At 39.7% G+C, this 25,929-nt stretch overlaps 1 protein-coding gene across 5 annotated transcripts in view; it reads right to left on the bottom strand.

Moving 5' to 3' along the window:
• Positions 1-25,929, bottom strand: part of akap9 (A kinase (PRKA) anchor protein 9) — a 69,572-nt gene that overhangs the window by 36,386 nt on the left and 7,257 nt on the right. For all 5 annotated transcript variants that reach the window (XM_055225569.1, XM_055225570.1, XM_055225573.1 and 2 more), the window contains exons 2-16: positions 25,206-25,472; positions 20,495-20,539; positions 19,865-19,924; positions 18,527-18,676; positions 14,160-14,315; positions 13,189-13,428; positions 9,004-11,751; positions 5,892-5,972; positions 3,956-4,091; positions 3,243-3,313; positions 3,035-3,158; positions 2,471-2,568; positions 2,271-2,376; positions 1,353-1,602; positions 727-772 (exon numbers count right to left, since the gene is read on the bottom strand). In XM_055225569.1, coding sequence (XP_055081544.1) covers positions 727-772; positions 1,353-1,602; positions 2,271-2,376; positions 2,471-2,568; positions 3,035-3,158; positions 3,243-3,313; positions 3,956-4,091; positions 5,892-5,972; positions 9,004-11,751; positions 13,189-13,428; positions 14,160-14,315; positions 18,527-18,676; positions 19,865-19,924; positions 20,495-20,539; positions 25,206-25,472 — 4,578 coding nt within the window. The remainder of the gene's footprint in view (positions 1-726; positions 773-1,352; positions 1,603-2,270; positions 2,377-2,470; positions 2,569-3,034; positions 3,159-3,242; positions 3,314-3,955; positions 4,092-5,891; positions 5,973-9,003; positions 11,752-13,188; positions 13,429-14,159; positions 14,316-18,526; positions 18,677-19,864; positions 19,925-20,494; positions 20,540-25,205; positions 25,473-25,929) is intronic.

Genomic DNA, 25,929 nt, shown 5'->3' with positions numbered 1-25,929 from the left:
TACTCTCAACAATCAGAACAAGAAAAAATCCTTATGGCTGTCAAAAAGTCTTGTACTTATACATTTTAATGTTGTCAAACACAACCTTGCGAGTAACATAAGACAACAATAGACAAACAGGTAAATAGATAAACAGACAGATATAATATTTGTTCGGATCTGGAGAAATGCCAGTAGAAGATTTTGTGATTGATCTTTTTAATCAACCTACCTTATGAGCAGCAAATCCAAGCCTGCAGTTTGCTCAAGGCCTTTTTCTCCCATATATTTACTATTTCATGCACATGTCAGTCTATTTCTCTCTCATCTATCTGATCTGTTTCTCTATAAAGCTGCAGTGTTTTTGAGGTTTGAGAGCTGGACACAAGCGTCTAATGAAAAGATGTGAGTTGCGTGAATAAATTGAGCTAGATAAAAGCCGGCTCTCATTCATGTCACTCTATGGGCTGATGTCCCGTTGGTCCAAGCACAACATGCCACACTGGTGAGTTATGCAATGTCCAGGCTTTTTAGTCTTCAGATGTAACTGTCTTCTTACTACCGCAGTGAAGCAAAACTAAGGATTTAGGGCACGTTGTTGCCTAAAGCTAGCTGCTCCTGCCTCCTCCCTACACCCCCCTAACTGTCATACTGTTTTAATGTAAAGACATGCTTTAACTTGAATAAAAAAGCAATACATTGAATATTATATGTATAAAGAAACCGTATCCAATAAAACAACCCTACCTTGAGCTGCTCATGTTTGTCAAAACCGCTGGCCTCTGTTGATGAACTGAAAGACAAAATTCAACATTTGACATAGTTATAAAAGGAAATACAAATAGTTGATTAGTATTTATGGGTTTCAGTTATACTTTATAGAAGCTGCATATATATAAATCGCCTTCCTGACTCAAACATCAGAATTTATATACCGACTTGAAACTGGCACAAAGAAATTATTTGTGATCCTAAATAACTGTAAAGCAAATTAGCATATGGCATGTGTCCTTGGAAGATACAGGATGGTTTAAGTAAGAAAAATATAAAATGCAATTCTTTATGAACAAGCAACTATTACAGATCTGTGAGAAAACCATGCAGCTTTTCTTTACAAAAAAAATTGACAAATTGATTTTAAATTTCCACAAACAACTAGATTAGATATTGAGAGCTCTTTTAATCCATCATAATGTCAAAGCAGCTTCAACTTCACTGTTATGAAAAATAGTATAAACACCTGTAACAGATTATTGCACATTCAAATGTATGATGTAATATGCTCTATTATTCCCTGAGGAAAACAAATCACCACGATTAAAAATAAATTGTAACCTATAGGAAAAAGGGACTGTTTTCTGCAGCGTATTCACCTGAAGTGGCTGGGCGCAGCGTTGACCTCTTGTAGCCTCTGCTGGAGCATGAATAGCTCAGTAGCGTACCTCTCCTCTGTCTCGGCCGCTTGTTGTTGGTAGTGGGCCCTGAGTCTCTCCACTTCTTGTCTGTGACTGTGTTCAAGTTGCTTCTGCTTCTGTTGGGCTTCAACTTTGAGCATTTGAATTTCCGAAGAGGTTTGGGAGGTAGACGTTACAGCGGCAGCGGAGTGTGCTTGCTCACTCAGATCTAAACAGAGCGAAGTGAGAAAGTGTAACTTAATACTCTTAACAGGGAAGCATTTAGGGTTCAGATCAATAGTATTAAAGTTTAATGAGAGGCTACAGCAATGCAAAGAATATAACAAAGTTAAAAATTATAACTGAAAGACAATGGCAACAGTACAATTGCAAATACACAGGTAATAGTATTAAGACATAATTCGTAGTGTATGTAATTTATTATGGAGCATTAGCATTAGTGAACTACTACATTTGTGTTGGTTAAAATTAAAATTACACGGGAAATTAAAATTTCCCGTGTGTGTGTGTGTGTGTATATATATATATATATATATATATATATATATAAATAATTTTTTTTTTTTTTTTTTTTTTTTTTTTTGTGAAAAAATTCGGTCCAGTTTCAAAAAAGTATCAAGTAAAAATAATAAAAAAGGTATGTAGCCCTAACTGTGCAAATAATAGAATTTCAATTTGAATTATAACATAACAATTACAAAAAAAAAAATCATACCCTAAAAAAAACTTAGATGTGTATTATAAACAAAACAAAAAACTTAATCTGCTTGGTTTAAGAGCTAACAGGTGGAATTGCATAAACTGAAAAATTATGAACTGCATAAATGATTTTGAGACAATAAGCAGCTCTCATACATCACGGCTATTGAAACTTACCTTTGCTTAAGTTTGAACTGACACTGGAGACCTGGAGACGCAGGTTTGATATCTCTTTGTCAGTGCTGCTCTTCAGATTATCATACGCACTTTGCAGCTCCATCATCTATAAAACCAGTAACATGTTTATAATTCGCTAGATGCTAAGATTTGTAAGACTTGAAACATATTTCTAAATTTTTTTTGCAGAAACTCTTTACCTTGCTCCCATCAGCCCTGAGCAGAGTCTGGAGCTTCGAAAGTCGATGGTGCTCCTGCTCAATGCTGTCCCTGACCTGCTGCAGATCTCTGTACAACTCTGTAACAAGGGACAAATCAATGCAATGTTCAGACAAGAAACTTTTCAAACCAAATACCACAAAACCAAATATCTTCCAATATTTTGAATGGTCTATAATATGCCATTTGGAAAACTTAGACCAAAGTGTAAGAAGAAATATTATAATAAGGTCAAACAGGGGACTATACCAATTTAAAATAAAATAAAGCACAGAAAAGAAAAGAGCAAGGACATTATACATAATATGAATATATGAAAATGTTATATATGCATACACAGTACAGATCAAGATTAATCCAAAAACATTATTAAACCAGAACTCAAGACTAAGTCAAGACTAAACCTAGTCTGAACTAAACAAGGTCAAATAATGAAAATAATAAAAAGCCTAAAATCAGTGAAAAACTCATCTGAAGCAGTGTACGTGCAAGTAATTACGGTAATCACAAATAAAAAATTATATATTTTTTTAATAGCACTGTACCTCTGGCATCGTGTATAACAGATAAAGATTCACTAGTTTCAGGTCTCTCATTTGAAGAAACAGGATGAGTTTCTTCAACAATGGCTTTGTCTGAAAAGTCTTCACCAAACATTTTCTGAAAGGACTAGTGAGAGGAAGAAAAGTTAAACATGGGTATAGTGCTTCAGCAACATAAAAATCTAATGCACAAAAATATATTTTTTTTTACCAAAATGATTTCTCTGCATTCCTCAGACACAGCTTTAACCATGTTCTGGTATTTGGACAGCCTTGGAGCAGCTGTAAAAAGTAAAATAACAGAATAGAGGAAGTGAACCGTCTCATCATTAAAGACATATTTGACTGGTTATGCCGCAAAATCTTTAATACTCCATTCTTGACAGTGACCCTATTTTTAAAAGTAATTGTAATTGTTTTGCCCCACTACAGATATATTGTAATAACAGCTGTTAGGGTTAAATTGAGACCACTGTGTGCTGTTTGCATCCAATTATAAAGCATTTTTACCATCCAAGAACCAGGAAGTAATATTGGTGCTCTGTTTGAATACTAGTGACTCATCAAGGTGAATAATTAGGATACTAGGAATGCGTTAAGAAAGTGCAGAATATGTTTGAACAGTTGCCTCTCTCTTCTGCATTTTTAAGATAGTAAAAATAGGTACAGCCCCTTTAATAAGCCATTTAGAAAGCACTGATGATTTATTAATACATTATGTAGATATATTAATATGCCCCAGTTCAGAGCTATGGGAATGAATGGTCAGCGATTTACTAAGAGCTGACCATTCAATTTCTTGAACAAAGAATAACTGAAAACCACAGACACAGCCCTGACACATAAAAGGTAATGCATCATTTTTATCCATCACAAAAAGTCTTATTTGTTTGGTTCTTTTGCTATTGCCGGCCTCTTTCTCACCCTGATCACGCTGATCTTTTTGAAGGCTGATTTCCACAGCTTTGGTTTGTGCCTCCTCCTGTAGAAGCTCCAGTTGTGCAGCATGAATCTGAGACAAGCTGAGGTGCTGGGCCTCCAGACGCAGTCTGCACTCGCCCTGAAGACAGAAAAATATACATAACTATTATTTGATGGTATGTTTAAGAAGAAAAAGTGAAATATATCGTAGCATAGTAGAAAAAAGATCTCAAATTGTCTGTGCCACACTTGCTTAATATTTAAAAAATTGTTTTATTTTAGTGAGGTTTTCCAGGCATGTCCCACAGGGAGGAGGCCCCGGGGAAGACCCAGGACAAGCTGGATGGACTATGTCTCTCGGCTGGCCTGGGAATGCTTTGGGGTTCCACTGGAGTAGCTGGAGGACGTGTCTGGGGTGTGGGAAGTCTGGGAGTCCCTGCTTAGAATGCTGTACCCGCGACCCGGCCCCGTATAAGCGGAAGAAAATGGATGGATGGTTTTATTGATGTGATAGGGACAGTGGATACTAATGAATATTAATGTATATCATATAACAGTAACAGTTTTAGCTAAAAGCTTTTTAAAAAAAATGTTTTTCTATATCCATAGGTGATTCATTGAACATGCTCTGATTGTTAGAGAAAGGGTATTTTTATATTTCATCAAAATGTTGTGCTAATGATCCTTCTGTTATAAAGTGATACTTCTCACCAAATTAGAAGAAGTTTGAATCAATAAGTATAAATGTATGTACCGGTAGTAAGTATTTAAGAGAGATGCACTGAACATTTCATGCTCTTGGGCTTGCATTGACATTCAGTACAATATTATTATATGTTGGTATGTTTGGCATTTACAAAACTCAAGAAAGATTATCTCCATTTGAACCTTTGGACACAATTAAATCAGGCTTCGCTTGATCATTCCTGCTCCATGCATTTATTTCCCAATTTTGAAATTTAATACCATATTTAAGCCAATCTCATTTCTGTTACAACAATCTGTGTTCAGCCTGAGTGGCCTTCTATTACCACAACACAAAAGATATGTCCTCCTGGTTTGAATAATGCATTAGAGCTTTTGTATGGCGCACACAATTATGAAATAGTGACAACGTTGGCTTTGATGTCACGTCTTTAAAGAGCACTTGGCATTTTAATGAAGCTGTGTTTAACCCTCTCTGCAGTGACTTAATCATGAAACTGAGCACTGAGGACGATGTAAAAACCTGTTGCTGCTTCAGGGCTGTTGGTTAATAATAATTTTTATCAATTGTGAAAAAACAGGTTCAGTGTAGTAGGGTAAGGATTTACCCACAAACCCACAATAAATTTTGAACTTGATTTCAGAACTAAGGAAAAGGCTTGATGCTCTATATCAATTCTAATACAATACCTTTCCATAGACAATACTGATATAATATTATATAATATGATTTTCAACACAAAATGACTTCTTTAATATTACAAATCAAGACCATTCTAAAACTATACAGGAAAGGTCAATTTTTTTTTTCAGTATCAATATTTCACTTGGTGTCTAATTTCAAAAACAGTTTTAGTATCTAGTATCTGGAGATCAATTTTTTGACAACCTAATAATAGGGATGTAGCCAAGTCTGTATATTTCATTCATGGATCTAGCTTATGTGAGTAATCTAATGGTATCCTCATTCTAAGAAAGGCTCTGTACATTAATCCATTCTGTATTGCATTTTTCTTCTTTACCATTTATAAAGGGTCTTATGGTCTTTGGCCTTGTGTCATCATTCTAGAGAGTAGTAAATTTAAGTATTACATTGAAAGATCTTTATTTTTTCCTGACACAACCTTTTGTATTTTTTTTATATAAACTTTTTATGTTCACCATCACACCTGGAAGTTAAATCTGTCATAAGAAAACTTAAAAAATAATTTATTTAAGCACATTAGATATTTACATGGTCTGCAGACTGTACCACTTCTTCAGCACCATGACGCATCTGAGGCTGAGTGCGATGTCTCATCCCATGCCTGGTCACCTGCAAAAAGCAAGCAATTACCTTTAAATGTTACACTTGAGAAAGAAACACATAATGCTGGAAAAAAAGACCAGTCTCTCTTATGAATCATTTCCTGTGTGGGACTGTAAACAGAATACAGTAAAAGCAGCCAGTGGTTATCAAACTTTCACCAACAAATAGGTCTGTCCAAGTAGCAAATCGTAAGCTGAACCATGACCAAACTAGATAACTTTTCTGGTGGAGGGTCTTGCCTGTTTTTTCCAAATTTGAAGCTTTCTATTGAGTTAAAAAATAAAAATAATAAATTTGTTCCCTCATCAAAAGCGTCAAAAACATGTTAAAATGTTGTTTTTCATCGAATATAGCATTTTAAAAATACAATAAAAACTAACATGGTAATCTAAATATGTAATGTGTAAGTATCCATTTATCCATGGATGATAACGTGAGCGGGGTCTCCTCTCCACAGATCTAACCTGTAACTTGGTAACAAACTTGATAACAATCTATGCAAACTAATGACATCTCTATGGAGACAAACAGGTAGTGGACCCTCCATTCAAAAAGTTGCATAGTACACCTTTAACAAGCATTAAAGTATAATAACATCATAAATATTGATTTACAATATGCTTAAAATTCACAAAAGTTTGAGAACCACTGTCATATAGCTTACATATGACCTTATTGAAAATGTAAGCCAATACTGTTGAACAAGTTTTCTCATGCTGATCACTTTGAGGCAGTGATAAAGGTGAAGCAATGCCACACATTTGAGACACTTCTGGTTTGTTTTGCCAAAGGATAAACGAACCATTGACGAGTGAAATCACAATTCAATCATGTTCCAAATCAGGAAGTGAAAAAAAAAAAAAACATCACAAAACACAGGTGCGAAAAGGTGTGACAAAATTCAAACATTGTCTTTAAGCTTGTGAAGTGGCAGATTTAAATGAATGGAGGTAAAATGCACGCTCACCTCAAATGCTTCACTCCCTGCAGGATGGAAACAAGGCTAAAATGTACAATTTTCTGTGCAACCACAAATACTGACAATTTCTTCACTCCTTTTTTTCTATGTTAGCTTGATTATGTTAACATTTAGGATCATGCTTATATGGGACAAAATAGGCCTGTCTTGATATTTACTATATCAGCTTATCATTCAATATATAATAGATTGAAAAACTATATTTTTTCAGGTTCAATAATTATCGCCTGTACCTTTACTTTGCAATAGTAGGGATTTCATGTTTAGTATTCACCCCATTTAATAACATTTGAGCAGCAGTGAGTTGAATAATTAACATTAACAGCCACTGTAGATTAGACAAGTGATTTTTAGAAGAAAAAAGTGCCCATATAATTATGATAAAAAGAAAAACTGACAAACTGAATTCATAATTTTTCAATTACATCATCTTCTAACCAATTAGAGCAATAATTGTTGTCATTACAGAAATTCAATTAATTAGTTCTACCTTTCTTCAAAACTATTGCAATTGGTGGTTATTTAAAAGAAAAAAGGAGTAGAACACTGATGCCTTTTACATCACCAAGTATGCACTGTATGTTTCCCTGCATAATGCCACATCGTGTATTTGAATGGTGAGATTCTCAGTCATATGTAAAACACATCTATTCACAGCACGCCCGCTGTGCTGTTACTCAAATGGAGGCAGCCTGCAGTCTGCGCTTGTTAATACAGAGACCTCAAAAGGTGCTATATTTCAATATTCCACCTCTGCCTAAGCGCTAGGGCTACTAAAACACATGTTTTATTCACAGTTTTATTCACAGTTTTTAGAAATAGTAATAATCAATTTGCAATTCATGAAAACTAGTCAGATGTCAATCAAATATTTCTTTGTTGACAATAGTAGAATCACAATTTACCAACAGTTGATGCATTCAAATTAGTAAAGAGTACCAGTACATTTTACATAGCAGAAAGCAACAGGAAGTAATACATGTACACATACACTAATAATATTTAAAACTCAAAACAACTACAAAACCCTTATTCTGTCAACTGGACAAATGTTTTACAGTGAAGACATTTTGCAGCTCATCCAAGCCACTTCTTCAGTTCTGGTCAGATTACTGGTGGACACAGCCTTATATCTATCTGAAGAGAGGAGCTACACTGAAACTAACACACCTACTTAATTTACTAGATTTACTGAACAACACTAAGTGTGAACTTTGCCTATAGTTCAATAGACCTAGCCAACAAACAGAAGCCACTTGAACGGCATAACATTGTTGACAGAATTAAATAATTTTTCTTTTGCTATGGATCATACCTGGATGACTGAGGGATTACACAGACAGAAAACCCACTCTTTTTGAATCCTATTCTGCCTGCATATTTAGTGATTTGCTAATACAGGTACTACACTTCAGTAGCGACCTCTGCCTCACAATAAAGCTATAACTGCATACATTTCATTTCAAATTTGGCACAACACATTACCAGAGCTGTTGAGGTATAGTGCTTTTAGTGCAATTTGAAATATGCAAATAGGATGTTATTGATCAAACTTAGCAAGCAAAAACAACATTTTAGTAGTAGTAACACAATGGCTTTGTTTACATACACACCAAAATCTGCTATATGATTTCTGTACCTTTAAGACTATTTAAATAACATGCAAAGCTGATGTAAGGGACCATGATCATAAAGAAATTAGATTTTGCTGTTTACTTATTACTTTACTTTTAATAATCTTATAACTTCAAATATGCAATAATATTCACATTTTCAGTGTGCATGTAACCAGTCACTGTTTTGGCTCTTATTTGCTTGCATATTTCAAAGTGACAATCATTCCGTAGGCAATGTATTGTTCAATATCTCACCTCTTCTTCACACAAAAACTACAACTGCATTAATTTTTAAGTAACACACATTACAGGAGTTATGTTAAGTACATTGAACCTTCCATGCACTTTTTGAATGCCACTTCAATCAGAAATGCTTTTAATCAAACTACAAAAGCACATTAGCCCACAGCAGTAGTTCCACACACTTGTCTTTAGCTCCTACCTGTTTGCTGCCGTGCTTTGCTGCGTCTCCCTGGCTCTCATCTGACTCGTCCTCCTTAGCGATCGGCTCGTGTGTGCATGACATAACAACAGCAGACTGCTCTCTGGGCTCTGCAGCACTTGTAGCTCCCTCCGCTGGTGTACCTCCCTCCTCCTCTTCGTCCTCTCTCTCCTCTCTACTGCTGCGAACCACACCGCCCTGGTTTTGCTTGTTCCTCTGCCTCCTTTTACGCCTGTTCGACCCGGAGGCGGCTGCGGACTTGCGTGTAGAGGATGGTCCCTTTACTACAAGACCCTCCTCCCCCAAAGCCCCAAGAGATGGGGTTTGCGATACCCTTTGGAGCTCCAGTGTTTGCCGAATTTTATCCCTCTCCTCTTCAGTCTCTCGTAATAGTGATTGAAGAGTTTGTATTTCACCCCGAAGCTGCTGACTGTCCGCATTAAAAATAGTAGCGGTGTTTTCATGGGTTTTCTTAATCTCTTTGCCGAGGTTTTCATTTTGAGCGATGACCTTTGCGTTTTCCTGTTTTACTTTGATCAGCTCTTCCTCCAAACACCCCACTTTGCCCTCTGCTGTTGCCAGTTGCTCCATAACCTCATGTAGCCTCCCTGTCAAGCTCTCCTTCTCAATTAAGGTAAAATTAAGCTTCTCCATTAACTCAGTAGTGTCCTTTTCAACAACGATTTTCCCCTCGTCCATTTTAATTTCACTAACTCTGTCCTCCATCTTTTGAATCTGCGCTTCAAGGCTGGAGATTTTTGCCTCCAGCTCCAGTGTCTCTAGTATCTTTTGCTCCTCTAGTTTCGTCTTTGCTTCAACTAGACACGTGTACTCGTCCTTCAGCTCTTGATAGTTCACTTCAAAATTTTTCTCTGCAAAAGAAAACGTTGTGCTCTGCTTCTCCATCTCGTCTTTGAGTGTGACCACTTGTTGCTGATATCTGTTTTTCTCTGCTGTAATGTTTTCAATGTCTTTCAATTTCAAATCCATTTCTTCTTTCAAAGCTTTGTTAGACATGTTCAAAATCTCGATTTCAGTCTGTCGCTCTTTCAATGCATTATCCCACATCTGTTTATTTTCTTTTGCTTGTTTTTCGAGTGCTTCTATCTTTTCTTGTAAACCTCTTATTTCATTATCCAGACTTATCCTCTTCTCCCCTCCTTTCCTTAGCTCCTCAATCTCTGTCTGTAACTCTTGCAACTGCTGCACCAATTCATCTGCTTTAGAGCTGTGCAGTGCCACATTCAAATCCTCCTTTAGCTCTAAAATTTGGTGCAAAAGTTCATCACGTTCGGTGGCAACATTTTCGTTTTCTTGTTGTAACAAATTCACTTTTTCATCGTAACTGATTCTCAAATCGTCGAGCGCTTTTTCATGTGTGATAGCAGCTTCGTTAAGGAGATTTTCAGTATTCAGAAAGCTCTCCCTTTGCAAGTCCTCTCTTAGATTCGTAAGCTCTTCTTCATGACTAAACAAAAGCTGAGTCCTGAGTCTCTCCAACTCTGCTTCCTGCGACTCCGCCATCCGATCAAGTACCTCGTCCTTCTCCCGTTCCAACATTTCTAGCTTAATTTTGTAATTAGTTGTTTCCGATTCATACTTTTCTTGCATCTCTTGTGCAGTTTCCTGAGCAGTTTCAAGTTGGCGTTTCAGATTGTCGATTGTCTCCTGAAGAAGTTGCAATTTATGGCTTTCCTGAGAGACTGCATTGTGAGATACCAGCTCTACTTGTTCTTTCGCAAATTTAAGGTCTTGCAAGAGGCCATCAACCTTTTCCTGGAGGTTTAGATTTTCTTTAGTGACTTTGTTTAGCTCTTGTACGGTTTTATTATGAATTACACGTGATTGCTCTATTGTGTCTTGAAGCTGCTTAATTTGACCATTAAGCGCCTCTTTTTCACTAGTGCTAGCAGACAAAGTTTCAGACAAATATTGCGTTTTGAGAAGTTCGATTTCAACTTGATGCTGCTGGTTTATTTGCTCAATTCTTTCAGCGTTTTGCAAGTTCAGCTCCACCTTCATCTGTACTATCTGCTGTCCATACATCTCATCCAGCTCTGCTCTGAGGACTTCCAGTTTCCTCTCTGCGTCCTCTTGCATTTTTTGAATCGTTTCGTTTTCTGACAAACTTCCCTTGTGACAGCGCTTCTGCAGATCCTCAACCGTTCCCATAAGCTGCATAATCTCATCTGAAGACATCCGCTCCTTTTGTTTAGACAGCGATAGCTCATTCTTAAAGCGTTCTAACTCGCAGTGCTCTTTTTCTAGATCCAATTTGCAATTATTCAATTCATTTTTGCAGCTTTCCAGGTCTGACTTAGTGCTCTCCAAAGTTTCAAGGCATCGCTCCAGCTCTACACCCTTCGTGGCCATTTGCTGACTGAGGCTATGAAGGCGTTTTTGCGAAGACTCCAACTCATCCTCCAGTTCAGTAATAGTATAATCCCGTTCAATAATGACCCTCTCTTTTTCAGCTATGATCTGGTCTTTCTCATCTGTCTGTTGCATATTATTTTCACCTGCAGCTCGTGACAGTTCTTCACGAAGCAGACTCAGTGATTGCTCATGTTCAGAAATTATTGCACTTTGTTCAAGTAGTAACTGGGTTTTCTCTTTCAGAGTTTGTGCAAATGATTCCTCGGACATTCTCAATTCTTTCAACGATTGTTCCTGATTCAAAATAGTCTTTTCTTGTTCCGCGATCAGCAAGTCTTTCTCATTTAGGCACTCCTCTGCTCTAATCTTTTCCTGCAAACAGAGCAAAGCAAAAGTGTTACAATTAAGCAGTAACATTTCTAATCTATATTTTAATTTAGTAATAGAAAATATATGTATATGATAAATGATTACAGTAACAGCAGTAAGAAAATGGATTACCGGTAATCTTATTTGCTGTAAACAAGGGCTGAGAAGGTTAGCACGTTTTATTGCGCTAACTCATGATTAATTATTTTGTTGCATGTTACCGCAAGTAACGTGTATCATGCAAAAAATCTGGATCAAAGAGCCCCATTACGTGCACCCCTCTCTCTGCTCAGCACATACACACACAGAGGGGGCATGTCCGCTGTGTATGTGCACTGGACATGAGGAAGAGGGTCCTGCTGTACAGAGAGTGCGACAGCTCTCCAAAGAAAGTGATCACGGACAAAGTCTGCAAACCAAGAGTGACTAAATAGATGAATAAATACGCGAGCAGAGGATTAGTGATCACCGGTAATGTGTAGAGTTTACCGCACGTGTCAGTCATGTTTATCTTGAAAACTAGATATTGAAATCCCACATGTTTAGTAATCAGTGAGATGGTTTGAAATAGGATAGCACCAGAACTGACCTTTACCAGACCTGAATCAAGACTAAGCCAGGACTCTAGCAGCCTTCTATTAGGCTCATAGTGAGCATAAAGGAGCAGCCAACCACACAGGACAACCACAGGAAAAAATTGTTTCAGCTTCAGAAGGTTACATAACATTCCTATCCAATATTTGAATGTAGACATTAGAAAAAATAATAAATAAAGGCTAATACTGAGTCTTTTGATATTATTTTAACTTTTATTTGGACATTCTCAAATAACTTAGTCCCAGATACAGAAATAATCATATCTAAGTCAAGCCATAATAACACTGGGTGAAAACTACAGTACAATGAAGTCTAAAAGATAAAATAAACAGCTATTTAGGAGCCAAAAAACTTTATTATATTGTTTTTTGACCTTTGTGAGCAATTATTCACAATCCATCGCAATTCAAGCATGCGTTTATTCCCAATGAAAAATTTGAATTGCTACCCATCTCTACTATAAACATAGGAAGTACCGGTATAAAGACTGGCTAGACTGATTGCATCTCCATAGTAGGTTAGCTTTAAACAGCTGCAGGAAGTTAAGAGTTAAATAGATTTACATGTAATTACAATCTAATCTAATTCTAAATACAATCTAATTACAATTTTAGAAAACGCAATATCTTAAGTATCTTCGTATTTTAATATCAAGATTACTCTCAACTGTCTTTGTATTCTGTTTATTGTAAGCTGAAAGAAGCGGGAACAAACAGTTCCCCAGTTATTGGTGGACTGGACACATAGATAGTATTATTTGATATTTTGTAACAGTAGACATCAGTAGTAGAGTAGATATTAGTAAAATTCCAATAATAGAGATGATTAGTTATTTTTCCTCACCATCCCCATGTCATTGATCCTCTGCTGCAGACGGCTGATGGTCTCTGTGTCCTCTCTGCTCTGGGCCTCCTCCCTCTCTCTCTCCCTCGCTCTCTCTCTCTCTTTGTCCTGCTCTTTGTCCCGCTCTTGGGCCTGTTCTTGGAGCTGTTGCTGGAGCTGGAGGAGCTGTTGTCGGGCCTGGAGCAGGTCGGCCGCGGTGTTGCTGTGGCTGCTGTTCCTCAGACTCTCTCCAGCCTGGAGCTGAAAATACATGAGCCATGAGGAGAAAAATACTTAAAAGGGTCAAATAGGGAAATACTTCATTTACAAATATTTAGACGAACATTGCAAAAGTCCACTGGGATGAAATGAATAGAAAAATTTGAAGGTTTTCTCTACTATTAGTTTTAACAGAGTGAGGAATACCACTGAAGAATAATAATCTGCCTTTGTATTCATGGGTTTCAACTTCTAGTTTGAGGTAACATTTTGAGGACTTCTGACCATTATTAACCATATAAACATATTTTTTTTGTTTTAAACTAGGTATGGCAATGTTATTAAATTTTCATCACTCTGAAATCCTTGAATAGAACCTCATATAGTTAATTCTACCAGTAAGGGTAGCAATGGTATTTTAAAATGGGCATTTGGAATGTTATAGATTTATTCTGTATTACCATCTTGTTTCCAATGGATAGGAATTATCCAACAATATCATATATTCGTGCTGTTAACTGCCAGAGATGAATACTGTCGTAGTGTCCTTGAGCAAGACACTTAACCTGCCTTGCCTCCAGTGTCTGCGTACACTGGTGTATGAATGTGTGAGTGGTTTCTTGATGGAAAGCGCTTTGAGTTCTTTGAGTTGAAAGTAAAAAAAGCACTAGACAAATGTGATCATTTAGCATTTACTATTTCCCTACATATACTTTAACCTTCATCCTTTTTGTAAATAGATAATTGGTTCACAGAAAATATGATTTTCAAACCTGCTGAAACTGAATTTGTAGTTTCTGGCTCTGCTCCGTCAGCTCCAGAAACTCCTTCATGATCTCATCCTTCTCTTCTCGCGCTTGCTGCAGGTTGGCTGTCAGCTGAGTGATGATGCCGTCGCGTTGTTTCAAGGCTGCCTCAAAGTCTTGGAGCTGTGGGAATAGTATGAAAGGTAAGCTATATAACAGTATACGGTTATACTGTCACTATATAACCTATACGCGTTACAGGATAATAATGATAGTTCAAGGTGTTTTTGAGAATTTATTGCTGCGACTCTACACACACCACACACATATACGTCTACCTATACATATACATACCAGAGAAATTGGCATTGGCCCATACAAAGGATTTGCCATCAACTTGTCTCTATGGAGATGTTATTGCCTTGTCTGTAATGTTGCACACTATGGCATTAAACTTATCTATCTCCATGGAGGCAAGACAGTGACGCCACCAGGCTAAATTCCAGGTCAGATCTGTGGAGAGGCTGGCCCACAGCAAGATCTATGTCCCTTGTGTAATGTTTCAACCAGACAAATTATACAGTCTGAGTCAGTTATTGAGAATATAAGCCTAAATAAAGCAGTACTTTAGAACCGTGTGAAATGCAATTTAAATCATTTTATGCAAACGAAAAGTGTAAGGTGCAATTTGCTTATTTGATATAGTAAAATTATTGTCACTGAGAGAAATTATTGTTATTGAAATCATCTTGTTGTTTGTCAGTTGTGGACAGACATGGCAAAATTCTTGTCAGAGTTCTTAATTGAGGAGTTTGTATCGTCTATGTATTAAGAAAATTTGTCTTTCACACCCCTCCCCGAACCGCCACCTTAACGTGGTGGAGGGGTTTGAGTACCCGAATGATCCTGGGAGCTATGTTGTCGGGGGCTTCATGCCCCTGGTAGGGTCACCCATGGCAAACAGGTCCTGGGAGACGGGTCTGACTAAGAGCGGTTCAGAAGCCCATCATGAATAGAGAAACAACGAGGCCAGTTACGTCACCCGGACTGGCGTTACCGGGGCCCCACCCTGGAGCCAGGCCTGGGGTGGGTGCTCGGCAGCGAGCGCCTGGTGGCCGGGCCTTTCCCCACGGGGCCCGGTCGGGCCCAGCCCGAAGAAACGACGTGGGGCCGTCCTCCCGTGGACCCACCACCTGCGGGAGGAGCCATGAGGGGCGGGTGCGGAGAGATCCGGGCAGCAGTCGAAGGCGGGGACCTCGACGACCGGATCTCCGGACATGGAGACTAGCTCTGGGGACATGGAATGTCACCTCGCTGGGGGGGAAGGAGCCTGAGCTTGTGCGGGAGGTTGAGCGTTACCGGCTAGATATAGTCGGCCTCACCTCCACGCACAGCTTGGGCTCTGGAACCCAACTTCTTGAGAGGGGTTGGACTCTCCATTTCTCTGGCGTTGCCCGCGGGGAGCGGCGGCGAGCTGGTGTGGGCTTGCTCATTGCCCCACAGCTCAGCCGCTGCGTGTTGGGGTTCACTCCAGTGAACGAGAGGGTCGCGTCCCTGCGCCTTCGGGTCGGGGACAGGTCTCTCACTGTTGTGTCGGCCTACAGGCCAAACGGCAGTGCAGAGTACCCGGCCTTCTTGGAGTCCCTGGGAGGGGTACTAGACAGTGCACCAACCGGGGACTCCGTTGTTCTCCTGGGGGACTTCAACGCCCATGTGGGTAACGACAGTGACACTTGGAGGGGCGTGATTGGGAGGAACAGCCTCCCCGATCTGAACCCGAGCGGTGTTTTGTTATTGGACTTCTGTGCTAGTCACAGCTTGTCCATAACAAACACCATGTTCGAGCACAAGGGTGTCCATCGGTGCACGTGGCACCAGGACACTCTAGGTCGGAGGTCGATGATCGACTTTGTTGTCGTGTCATCTGACCTCCGACCGCGTGTCTTGGACACTCGGGTGAAGAGAGGGGCTGAGCTGTCAACTGATCACCACCTGGTGGTGAGTTGGATCCGCTGGCGGAGGAGGAAGCCGGACAGACCTGGCAGGCCCAAGCGCATTGTGAGGGTCTGCTGGGAACGTCTGGCGGAGCCCTCTGCCAGGGGGGTCTTCAACTCCCACCTCCGGGAGAGCTTCTCCCTGATCCCGGGGGAGGTTGGAGACATGGACTCCGAGTGGGCCATGTTCTCCACCTCTATTGTCGATGCGGCTGCTCGTAGCTGTGGTCGTAAGGTCTGTGGTGCTTGTCGCGGCGGCAATCCCCGAACCCGGTGGTGGACACCGGAAGTAAGGGATGCCGTCAAGCTGAAGAAGGAGTCCTATCGAGCCTTGTTGGCTCGTGGGACTCCTGAGGCAGCTGATGAGTACCGACGGGCCAAGCGTGCCGCGGCTCGGGCAGTCACAGAGGCAAAAACTCGGGGTTGGGAGGAGTTCGGGGAGGCCATGGAGGAGGACTATCGGACGGCCTCAAAGAGATTCTGGCAAACCGTCCGACGCCTCAGGAGGGGAAAGCAGTGCTTCACCAACACTGTTTACAGTGCGGGTGGAGAGCTGCTGACCTCGACTGGGGATGTTGTCGGGCGGTGGAAGGAATACTTTGAGGATCTCCTCAATCCCACTGTCACGTCTTCCGAGGAGGAAGCAGAAACTGGGGACCCAGAGGCGGACTCGTCCATCACCCTGGCTGAAGTCACTGAGGTGGTTGGCAAGCTCCTCGGTGGCAAGGCTCCGGGGGTGGACGAGATCCGTCCTGAGTACCTCAAGTCTCTGGATGTTGTGGGGCTGTCTTGGCTGACACGTCTCTGCAACATCGCGTGGCAGTTGGGGACAGTACCTGTGGAATGGCAGACCGGGGTGGTGGTCCCTCTGTATAAGAAGGGGGACCGGAGGGTGTGTTCCAATTACAGGGGAATCACACTCCTCAGCCTTCCCGGTAAGGTCTATTCCAGGGTACTGGAGAGGAGAATCCGACCGATAGTCGAACCTCGGATTCAGGAGGAGCAGTGTGGTTTTCGTCCTGGTCGTGGAACACTGGACCAGCTCTATACTCTCCATCGGGTCCTCAAGGGCTCATGGGAGTATGCCCAACCAGTCCACATGTGTTTTGTGGATCTGGAGAAGGCATTCGACCGTGTCCCTCGTGGTGTCCTTTGGGGGGTGCTCTGGGAGTATGGGGTCCCGGGCTCTTTGCTAAGGGCTGTCCGGTCCCTGTATGACCGGAGCAGGAGCTGTGTTCGCATTGCCGGCAGTAAGTCAGACCTGTTCCCAGTGCATGTTGGACTCCGCCAGGGCTGCCCTTTGTCACCGGTTCTGTTCATTATATTTATGGACAGAATTTCTAGGCGCAGCCAGGGGCCGGAGGGGGCCTGGTTTGGGAACCACAGGATTTCATCTCTGCTGTTTGCAGATGATGTTGTCCTGATGGCTTCTTCGAGCCAGGACCTGCAGCAGGCACTGGGGCGGTTTGCAGCCGAGTGTGAAGCGGCTGGGATGAGAATCAGCTCCTCCAAATCCGAGGCCATGGTTCTCGACCGGAAAAAGGTGGTTTGCTCTCTCCGGGTGGGTGGTGAGTCTCTGCCCCAAGTGGAGGAGTTCAAGTATCTCGGGGTCTTGTTCACGAGTGAGGGAAGGATGGAGCGGGAGATTGACAGGCGGATCGGTGCAGCGTCTGCAGTGATGCGGTCGCTGTATCGGTCCGTTGTGGTAAAGAAGGAGCTGAGCCGGAAGGCGAAGCTCTCGATTTACCGGTCAATCTACGTTCCTACCCTCACCTATGGTCATGAGCTTTGGGTAATGACCGAAAGGACAAGATCGCGGATACAAGCGGCTGAAATGGGCTTCCTCCGCAGAGTGGCCGGGCGCACCCTTAGGGATAGGGTGAGGAGCTCGGTCACACAGGAGGAGCTCGGAGTAGAGCTGCTGCTCCTACACGTTGAGAGGAACCAGCTGAGGTGGCTCGGGCATCTGCTCAGGATGCCTCCTGGACGCCTCCCTAGGGAGGTGTTCTGGGCATGTCCCACCGGGAGGAGGCCCCGGGGAAGACCCAGGACACGCTGGAGGGACTATGTCTCTCGGCTGGCCTGGGAACGCCTTGGGGTCCCACCGGAGGAGCTGGAGGATGTGTCCGGGGTGAGGGAAGTCTGGGAGTCCCTGCTTAGACTGCTGCCCCCGCGACCCGGCCCCGGATAAGCGGAAGAAAATGGATGGATGGATGGATGTCTTTCACATAACTATTTCAATACATTTTTTATATTACTAATTACTAAGTCCCCAAAAATATAAAGTCCCAAAATTGAATGTGCCAAAATATGCCCATTTTCCAGAAAAAAGAATACTATGTAGATATTGTGTATGCATTATGGAGGGCAAAGGGATTTTATTTCACTGTTAGACATTACCTGCTGCACCCCATCTGCTCCAAAGGCACTCCTCATCTCCTCCAGCTCTCGGTTCAGCTTCTCCACCTCTCTGGACTTCTCTGCCAAAATATCCTCCACTTCCTGCAACGAGCCCCCGCTTGTCATCTGATCCATCGCATCTACCTCCTCCTGTCAATAGCACAATGAGGATTTTAAAGCAATTTAAAGTTTTAAGTAAATAGCAGGAGTAGTTAGATGACAGAGCAAGAAGCGGCATAAACTGCAAATGTGTGGCACCTTAAAAAGTTCAGATAGGGGCATTCAGACATTAAAGGTGCACTATGTAACTTGCTCGTCTCTCCATGGAAAAGTTATTGCTTGGCTTGGAATGTCCCACAGTATGGCATTCAACTTGTCTATCTCCAAGGACAAAAGTAGGTGATGTCACAAGGACAAGTTACAGGACACACCTGTGGAAAGGTGACTTTGCTCACACAGATAACGTTAATGTAACATTTTAGGCAAAGCAATAACATTTTCATGAAAACAAGCAGGTAGCAGAAACCCCACCAGAAAAGTTGCATGGTACAGCTTTAGTATAAGTAGAAAGTGTTAGTTAAGTTTAAAAATGTACTAATTCAATCTGGGGAATAGCAGTCTAAAGATATCATATTTAGATGGAATATGCAGATGGAATCTATTTAGGTATAATCTGGTGCAGAACATCACTTTTTAAAAGTTTAAAGCCCCTGTACATTGTCTTTTCAAATAAATATTAAACTAAACTCATTTGTAGATATTTTATGAGCTTAGTTCGTCAGCAACAAATGCATGCAAGTAAAAGCAGACTGACCAAAATGAATGCTATTATAGCTTGGTTTAAAATATCTTAAGTATTTTTAACGGTGTTGAATGTTGTGACAAGGGTCTTATTGTTTGATAAGATGAGCCCATTTTGTTATTTTCAATATTAGAGCTTTTTTTTTTTCTCTCATTCAACCTCATAAATGATATCAGACATCTTTGATTGAAGCAGAATGAGTCAGTCAACTTTGTCTGAATAGCATTTTACCTTTCAGCATCTCGCAAAATAGCAAATTAAAGTCTTTATTATTTTGTGTTGTCGATTCAGACACACTGTCATAAAGTCATGTTCATTATTTGCTAAACTAAAACATTTTTAAACAGACACATGACATTTCACCTATAAGCAAAGCTCTTTAAAGCCTGGAGCACATGTGAGAAGCCGATAGGTTAGTAGGTTACTGGAAACTGCACAGACGCCCATGACACAGGAGGTTATTAACAGTTAAGACCGGCAGCCCGAACGATGCTAAAAAGCAGACTTGGATGAACTGCTTGAACAGATTACTGTACCCAAATAAACTCCTTCGAAGACAGCGATACATTCAAAGTCATCTCGTGGCACCCATTGACCTGTTAATTCATAGTGCTGTCAGAATTAAATCAATAATAACGTTTTGCAAGACGAAGTAAGAAACTCCAGAAGTGTAAATGTAATGCCATTTATATGTAGTACTGAAAAAACTGTAATTACAGTTTTTATGCTGTGAATAAACAAGTTTATTTTACCATAATTCACACAATATTTTTGCCTTTTTGCCAGATGCCTTTACATTTATCCAGGCTTTGAACTGGTACAAAAGCTTTACTGTCTTGTTTGAATTCTACATAGCCAGGAATTGAGGAAAATATAATAAAATAATCAGTTAATACCATATAATATATTGTATGAATAATATAATGTAACGAATAATAATAAAATTATTCTGCTCTTAACAAAATGTTTTTTCCAAAAGGCAAAACTCAGAAATGTGAGCTTCAGTGTCAACAATGTCACTCCTCTGATTCAACTTCCGTCGCTAAAAATCTCAGCACCTTTTACAGCAAGAAATCTTTAAAATTGCGATATTTGAAGAAACTGAATGTCAGAATGAAGATGCATGATGATGTGCATTTTGAAAGTTTTTTTTTTTTTTTTTTTACCTCAGAGGAATAATCTTCTGCAGTTGTTGAAACCTCACTCTCGGGCTGTAACAAAAAGGAAAAACAAATTAATATTAACAATCACCTAAGCCATATAACAGGCCTCCATTTATTAATGATGCTTCTATAATCAAAAAGCAATACTTTTTTTTTTCTTTTTACGCAACATAATATTTAGTTTTTGATAAAACAGGTCCTTACATCAAATCTGCTGCAGTGATAGAAACCACCCTGCTGGTAATTCATTATAAAACCCATTCGGTCACTTTAAAATAGAAATTGGAGGTTGCCAGCCCCACAGAAAAATTACATTATCAGTGAAATGTATTTTGTTGGGTCGAGAGTTCAAGGATGAGCAGGAAAACAGGGAAGACATTTTTATTATTACATTGTAAACCGTCAATATCTTCGTCACGTAACACAAATAAAAAGTAGGTTGTGTCTGATGCATGACGGAGCGTCCAAGGCCTTTAAGATAAAACGTTTAGAAGTGGGAAGAATGCACACAGCACTGAATGTCTACCACAAAAAGGTGTATGATTTAGCATCGAATTTTTCTTTAGTATTTGGAATAGGAACGCCAGGAAATAAGAACACTACTCTAAAAACAAAATACACAAGGTTACGTAGAACAAATTGATGTAGTTAGCCACCATATATCATAAATTACACAGATATAACACTGTGTACGATTCTGTGCACGATTCTGTGCTTTTTAAGGTCTACAGCTATATATTTACCACGCAATACTAAGGAATAAAAATAGATACCCAGATACTAAATCTAGTGAGTATACTTATTTTGAACAAAAAAAAAAAGAAAAAAAAGAGAAGAGGGAAAGAGGAAAAAATAAAGGGAAAATGAGAGAGAGGAGTAGAGAAAGGTAGAGGGGGCGGTAGAGAAAGAAAGAGAAAGAGACAGTGAGAGAAAAAGATAGAAATAGGGAGAGTCAATAAGAATTTCACAAAGAAAGAATGAAAGAGTTAAAGACAGAGAGACAGAGAGAGCCAGACAGAGGGAAAAAGGGGAGACAGGCCTAAGTGGGTTCAGGTGAAAATCTTATTCATGAATTTAATCAACCCCGAGGTCGGCGTAAAGTGTTGCTCACTCGAATGGACAGACCACAGGAGGACGTGTGGATAGATGGACCCAATGTGCCCAAAACCTGTTTAAAGTCAATCGTCTGTTTCCATGGCAACGTGGTGGCAGCACACACCAGACATCAGCTACAGTGTGTTCAGGGAGAGGAAAGTACAAGCTACATCTATGTGACCAAGCACTAGCCCAAAGAGGAGAGAGGACAGAGTGGAGGTGACTCGGCAGAAAAGCTCTGGCAGAGTCACACTTTGATTTTCTATGTTTTGGAAAAAAAAATTTAAAGATAATTTTTTTCTTAATAGGCAAATTTTCGAGATAGTATCTTTACATGGCTAATTTTCACATTTCGAAAAGCATGGGACCATATCACAGTTTTTTTTAGACATCAGCTAAATCAGAAAATGCCATAGTATGTTTAGGGAGAAAAAGTCGTTTAGTGAACAAAACTGGCCCAAAGAAAGACTGAAGGTGATGTGCAAAGAGAACAATGCTAATTAGACTTTTCTAGAAAACTTGGGGCAAAACTCTTTAACACCTGTTAAAAGGTCATAATATTAAAGCATTATTTGCCTTTTCCTAAATTATGTTTTGCACAGGATTTATATTACAGCAGACTCAAAAACGTAAAGGTAATTTTGAATTTCTATATTTTTAAGAGATTGTTATTTTTGGCAAGAGTAATATTATATCACCACTGTCTGCGTCAGCATTGCATTTAGTCAAATCAACACAACTTTGTGTTTTAAAATAGTCTCATTATCATGTAATGAAATCCACTCTATGGATTTAAATAAACTCATGACCCACTTCTGGGACCCATCCCCCAATTAGGAAGCAACACCAATCAAGTGTGTGCCCAATGTGAGTCAAGAGTATAAAGAATGCAACAGCTCCAAACTAAACTAATACAAATTAGATTGATGTTTAGTGTGATGTTTCCCTAATAGGAAATCAGGTTAACCCAGGTATGCATAAACACATAACACTAGAGAGTCGGCGCAGAAGTAAAACTAGCAGTATAAGGTTTTATACATGTTACTATTGGAGTTTTCACCTACTGAAACAATGTACCCCCCCTACTGTTGACAAATGATATAACATCCTTTTACAAGAACCATTTAAAAACATCAGACGTCTCACTGTTTCTGAAGTGTTGTTCATTAATGGACCCTGAATTACAGTTTCAAAGCCTGTGCATTAGGTGAAGATCAAGCATTTCCCCCAAATCAAAAGTATATTGTGTGAAAGGGGAGCAGCCACCATCGAGCCTGCACTAGCCTTTTATCTGTTATCACTCAAAGCTGTTTCCATCAGACTTCTATTCAAAATCATGGAATGTGTTTTGGAGAGCCTAATCACATGGGCTCAGAACAATTTACGTCTCGGTAACAGCCTCGGAAATGCAGTCCTGGTACCAAAATCTAGGGCGCTTTGGTTAAGGATGCACTGATCCAGGTTTTTCAATTCCAACGCCAATTTTTATACTATAGCTTTTTATACAGTAGTATCTGCTGATACCTGGCATTATACAATACCAGTGCAGAGACTGAAAATGGCATTTATTTCCTTAAAACAAAATTATAATAGGACAAAACTGATCCATATGTGTTATGTAGATGTTTATCTCAACAACTTTGTAAAATGTTCAAAAGTTACAAGACTTTCTGGGCCAACCAGTAAATAGTCATATTAAATGAAATGATATGTCCAACCAGGATATCAACTGAACCAATATTTCAAAGTGACACCCAATTCAGAAAATCATTCAGTATCGGCACCAATATCCAATACCAGCAACGGATCAGTGCACCCCTAGCTTTTCTTCATAGCCTCACATCTAAAGGTATGCTGGAGCCAAGGCGATGTTTAAATTCAAATCATTGTTAATCCAACTCCGGTAATTGAATTTGTCCGTAAACTTCTTCTGAATAGGTGTGCAGTTTGCACTATTTACTGTAATATTTTTGTGATAAAACTCAGATGACATACTGATTGTTACTCAAATCCGACTGTCCACAATGTTAATAAAACATAAACTCTTTTTGGACAATATAATACTTTTCAACACAAAATAATTGTAGTTTCTCTAACAGTACTAGTACTGTGGCCTTATAGGAGTTCTGATTCAAGGTCTGACTTTGTTCTGTTTATGGAATCATTTTCAGATGAGATAGACAGAAAAAACAAAAATTGAATAATGAAAATTTCAGGAGGATTTAGAATACAAGCTACTTGTTAACATAATGTTAACACAAATGTTTTCCTCTGATATTGTTATATTGTATTATTATATAAAACAGACTCATTCACAACCATGTAATGTTGTTTTCACATTTAGCATCTTTTTCTCATATTGTGCACCCCTACTTTGTGAATTTGTTGTGCAGAAAAAGGTTTTGACAAAAGATTTCACTGTTTTGCTCAAAATTTCAGTGTTACAGCTACAGCTAGAGGGCAGGTTGCCATAACAACGAAAGCAATCCAATTTTCCTGCCAAAGACAAAACAAAACATAGGACAGGACCGTAATTATTTTATGCAGAAATTTAAAATTATTCACACATGTATAATAACTACAGGGAGGGACAGCGTCTGTGGATACAAGGAGCATTTAAGTCAAAGAAAACCATTATGAAACAGCTACAAAATGTGATATGCTATTTGACTAAAAGTGCACTATGTAACTTTTCTCCTTAAATGTTGCATTTATTCCATTACAGGTGTTTTTATTTCTGAAAATAAAAATATCTTTAAAAAACAATAATTCTTACTGCAAGTGGGGTTGCATCTCCACAGATCTGACCTGTAACTTGGCCTGCTTGCGTTGCCTGTTTATCTCCGTGGAGATAGACTGGGTTACTGTGAAACATCAAAGCCATAACATCTCTATGGAGACAAGCAGGTGCCAGACCCTTCAAAAGAAAAGTTACATAGTGTACCTTGAAATAATACACTGTCTGGCCAAAAAAAAGTCACCCCCAAAAAAAGGTCACACACTCTAATATTTCGCTGGACCGCCTTTAGCTTTGATTACGGCACACATTCACTGTGGCATTGTTTCCATGAAATTCTGCCGTGTCACAAGATTTATTTCCATCCAGTGTTGCATTCATTTTTCTCCACGATCTTGCATTGATGATGGTAGAGTCTGACCGTTGCGCAAAGCCTTCTCCAGTACATCCCAAAGATTATCAACGGAGTTAAGGTCTGGACTCTATGGTGGACAATCCATGTGTGAAAATGATGTCTCATGCTCCTGAAACACTCTTTCACAATCTGAGCCCGATGAATCCTGGCATTGTCATCTTGGAATATGCCCGTGCCATCAGGGAAGAAAAAATCCATTGATGGAATAACCTGGTCATTCAGTATGACCAGGTTATTCTTTGAGCACAGACTGTTGCTGAACCTACAGTAATTACCCAATAGGAGACTCATACCTGTTTGCTTAGTTAAATCCAGGTGGCGACTTTTTTTTTTGGCCAGGCAGTGTATATCCTTAATTACTGCAAATAATAAATGGGAAATATAGGCCTACATTGTAAATGGGCACAATGATAAGTATTGAACTGTAAAATGTAATTATGATTTTAAATAATAGTAGCAGTGTGTACCTCTATGGTGTACGTCTGATCATGTTTGACCGTCTCTCCACTGCGCAGAGTCTTGGTGAGGGAGAACTCTGTGGTGGGAGGGTGTGTTCTGTCCCCTCCATCGACTCCAGGGACAGTGGGCTCGTCTCCCCCCAGTGTCCGGTTCAACTTGCTCTCTGTCCTCCCCAAAGAGTCCCCCTCTGAGTCCCCCTCTGCAGTCTTCTTTTTCTTCTTCTTCTGTTTCTTCTGGGAGTCCGCGTGAGCTTTTCTCTGCCGATATTCAGCCAACTATAGAGAAATAAAAACAACATATTTACATTTCCAAATGAATGAGGTCAATTTGAAACTTACAAGTCAAAATATTTAAAAGGACAACAAAAACCCACAGTGAAATTGCGTAGTCTGGAGAGACGTGTGCGTAACATTGTGCAGATTCACAAAGTGCCCTGTTTTCAGCTCCTCCCTGTGTCCATATGACCCGGCACATACCTCTCTTAATCCACACTAAAAGGATTACTTTCTCAAACTATGACAGTAATCTGGACAAATGATAAAAAAACTGAGATTCTGCATGAGAGAAATCTCTCATGAATTTGGTTTAATTTTTCCAAAATGACTTTATGACTGAAGGTGGGCTGCCTGATTTTATATATATATTATATATATATATATATATAATATATATAATATATATATATTTATATATATATATATATAATATATATAATATATATATATTTATATT

The sequence above is a fragment of the Periophthalmus magnuspinnatus genome, chromosome 11 (genome assembly GCF_009829125.3).
Source record: "Periophthalmus magnuspinnatus isolate fPerMag1 chromosome 11, fPerMag1.2.pri, whole genome shotgun sequence".
Taxonomy (NCBI): Eukaryota; Metazoa; Chordata; class Actinopteri; order Gobiiformes; family Gobiidae; genus Periophthalmus; species Periophthalmus magnuspinnatus.
Note: the sequence above shows the minus strand (reverse complement) of the source record. Positions and strands in the feature narration are given on the sequence as shown.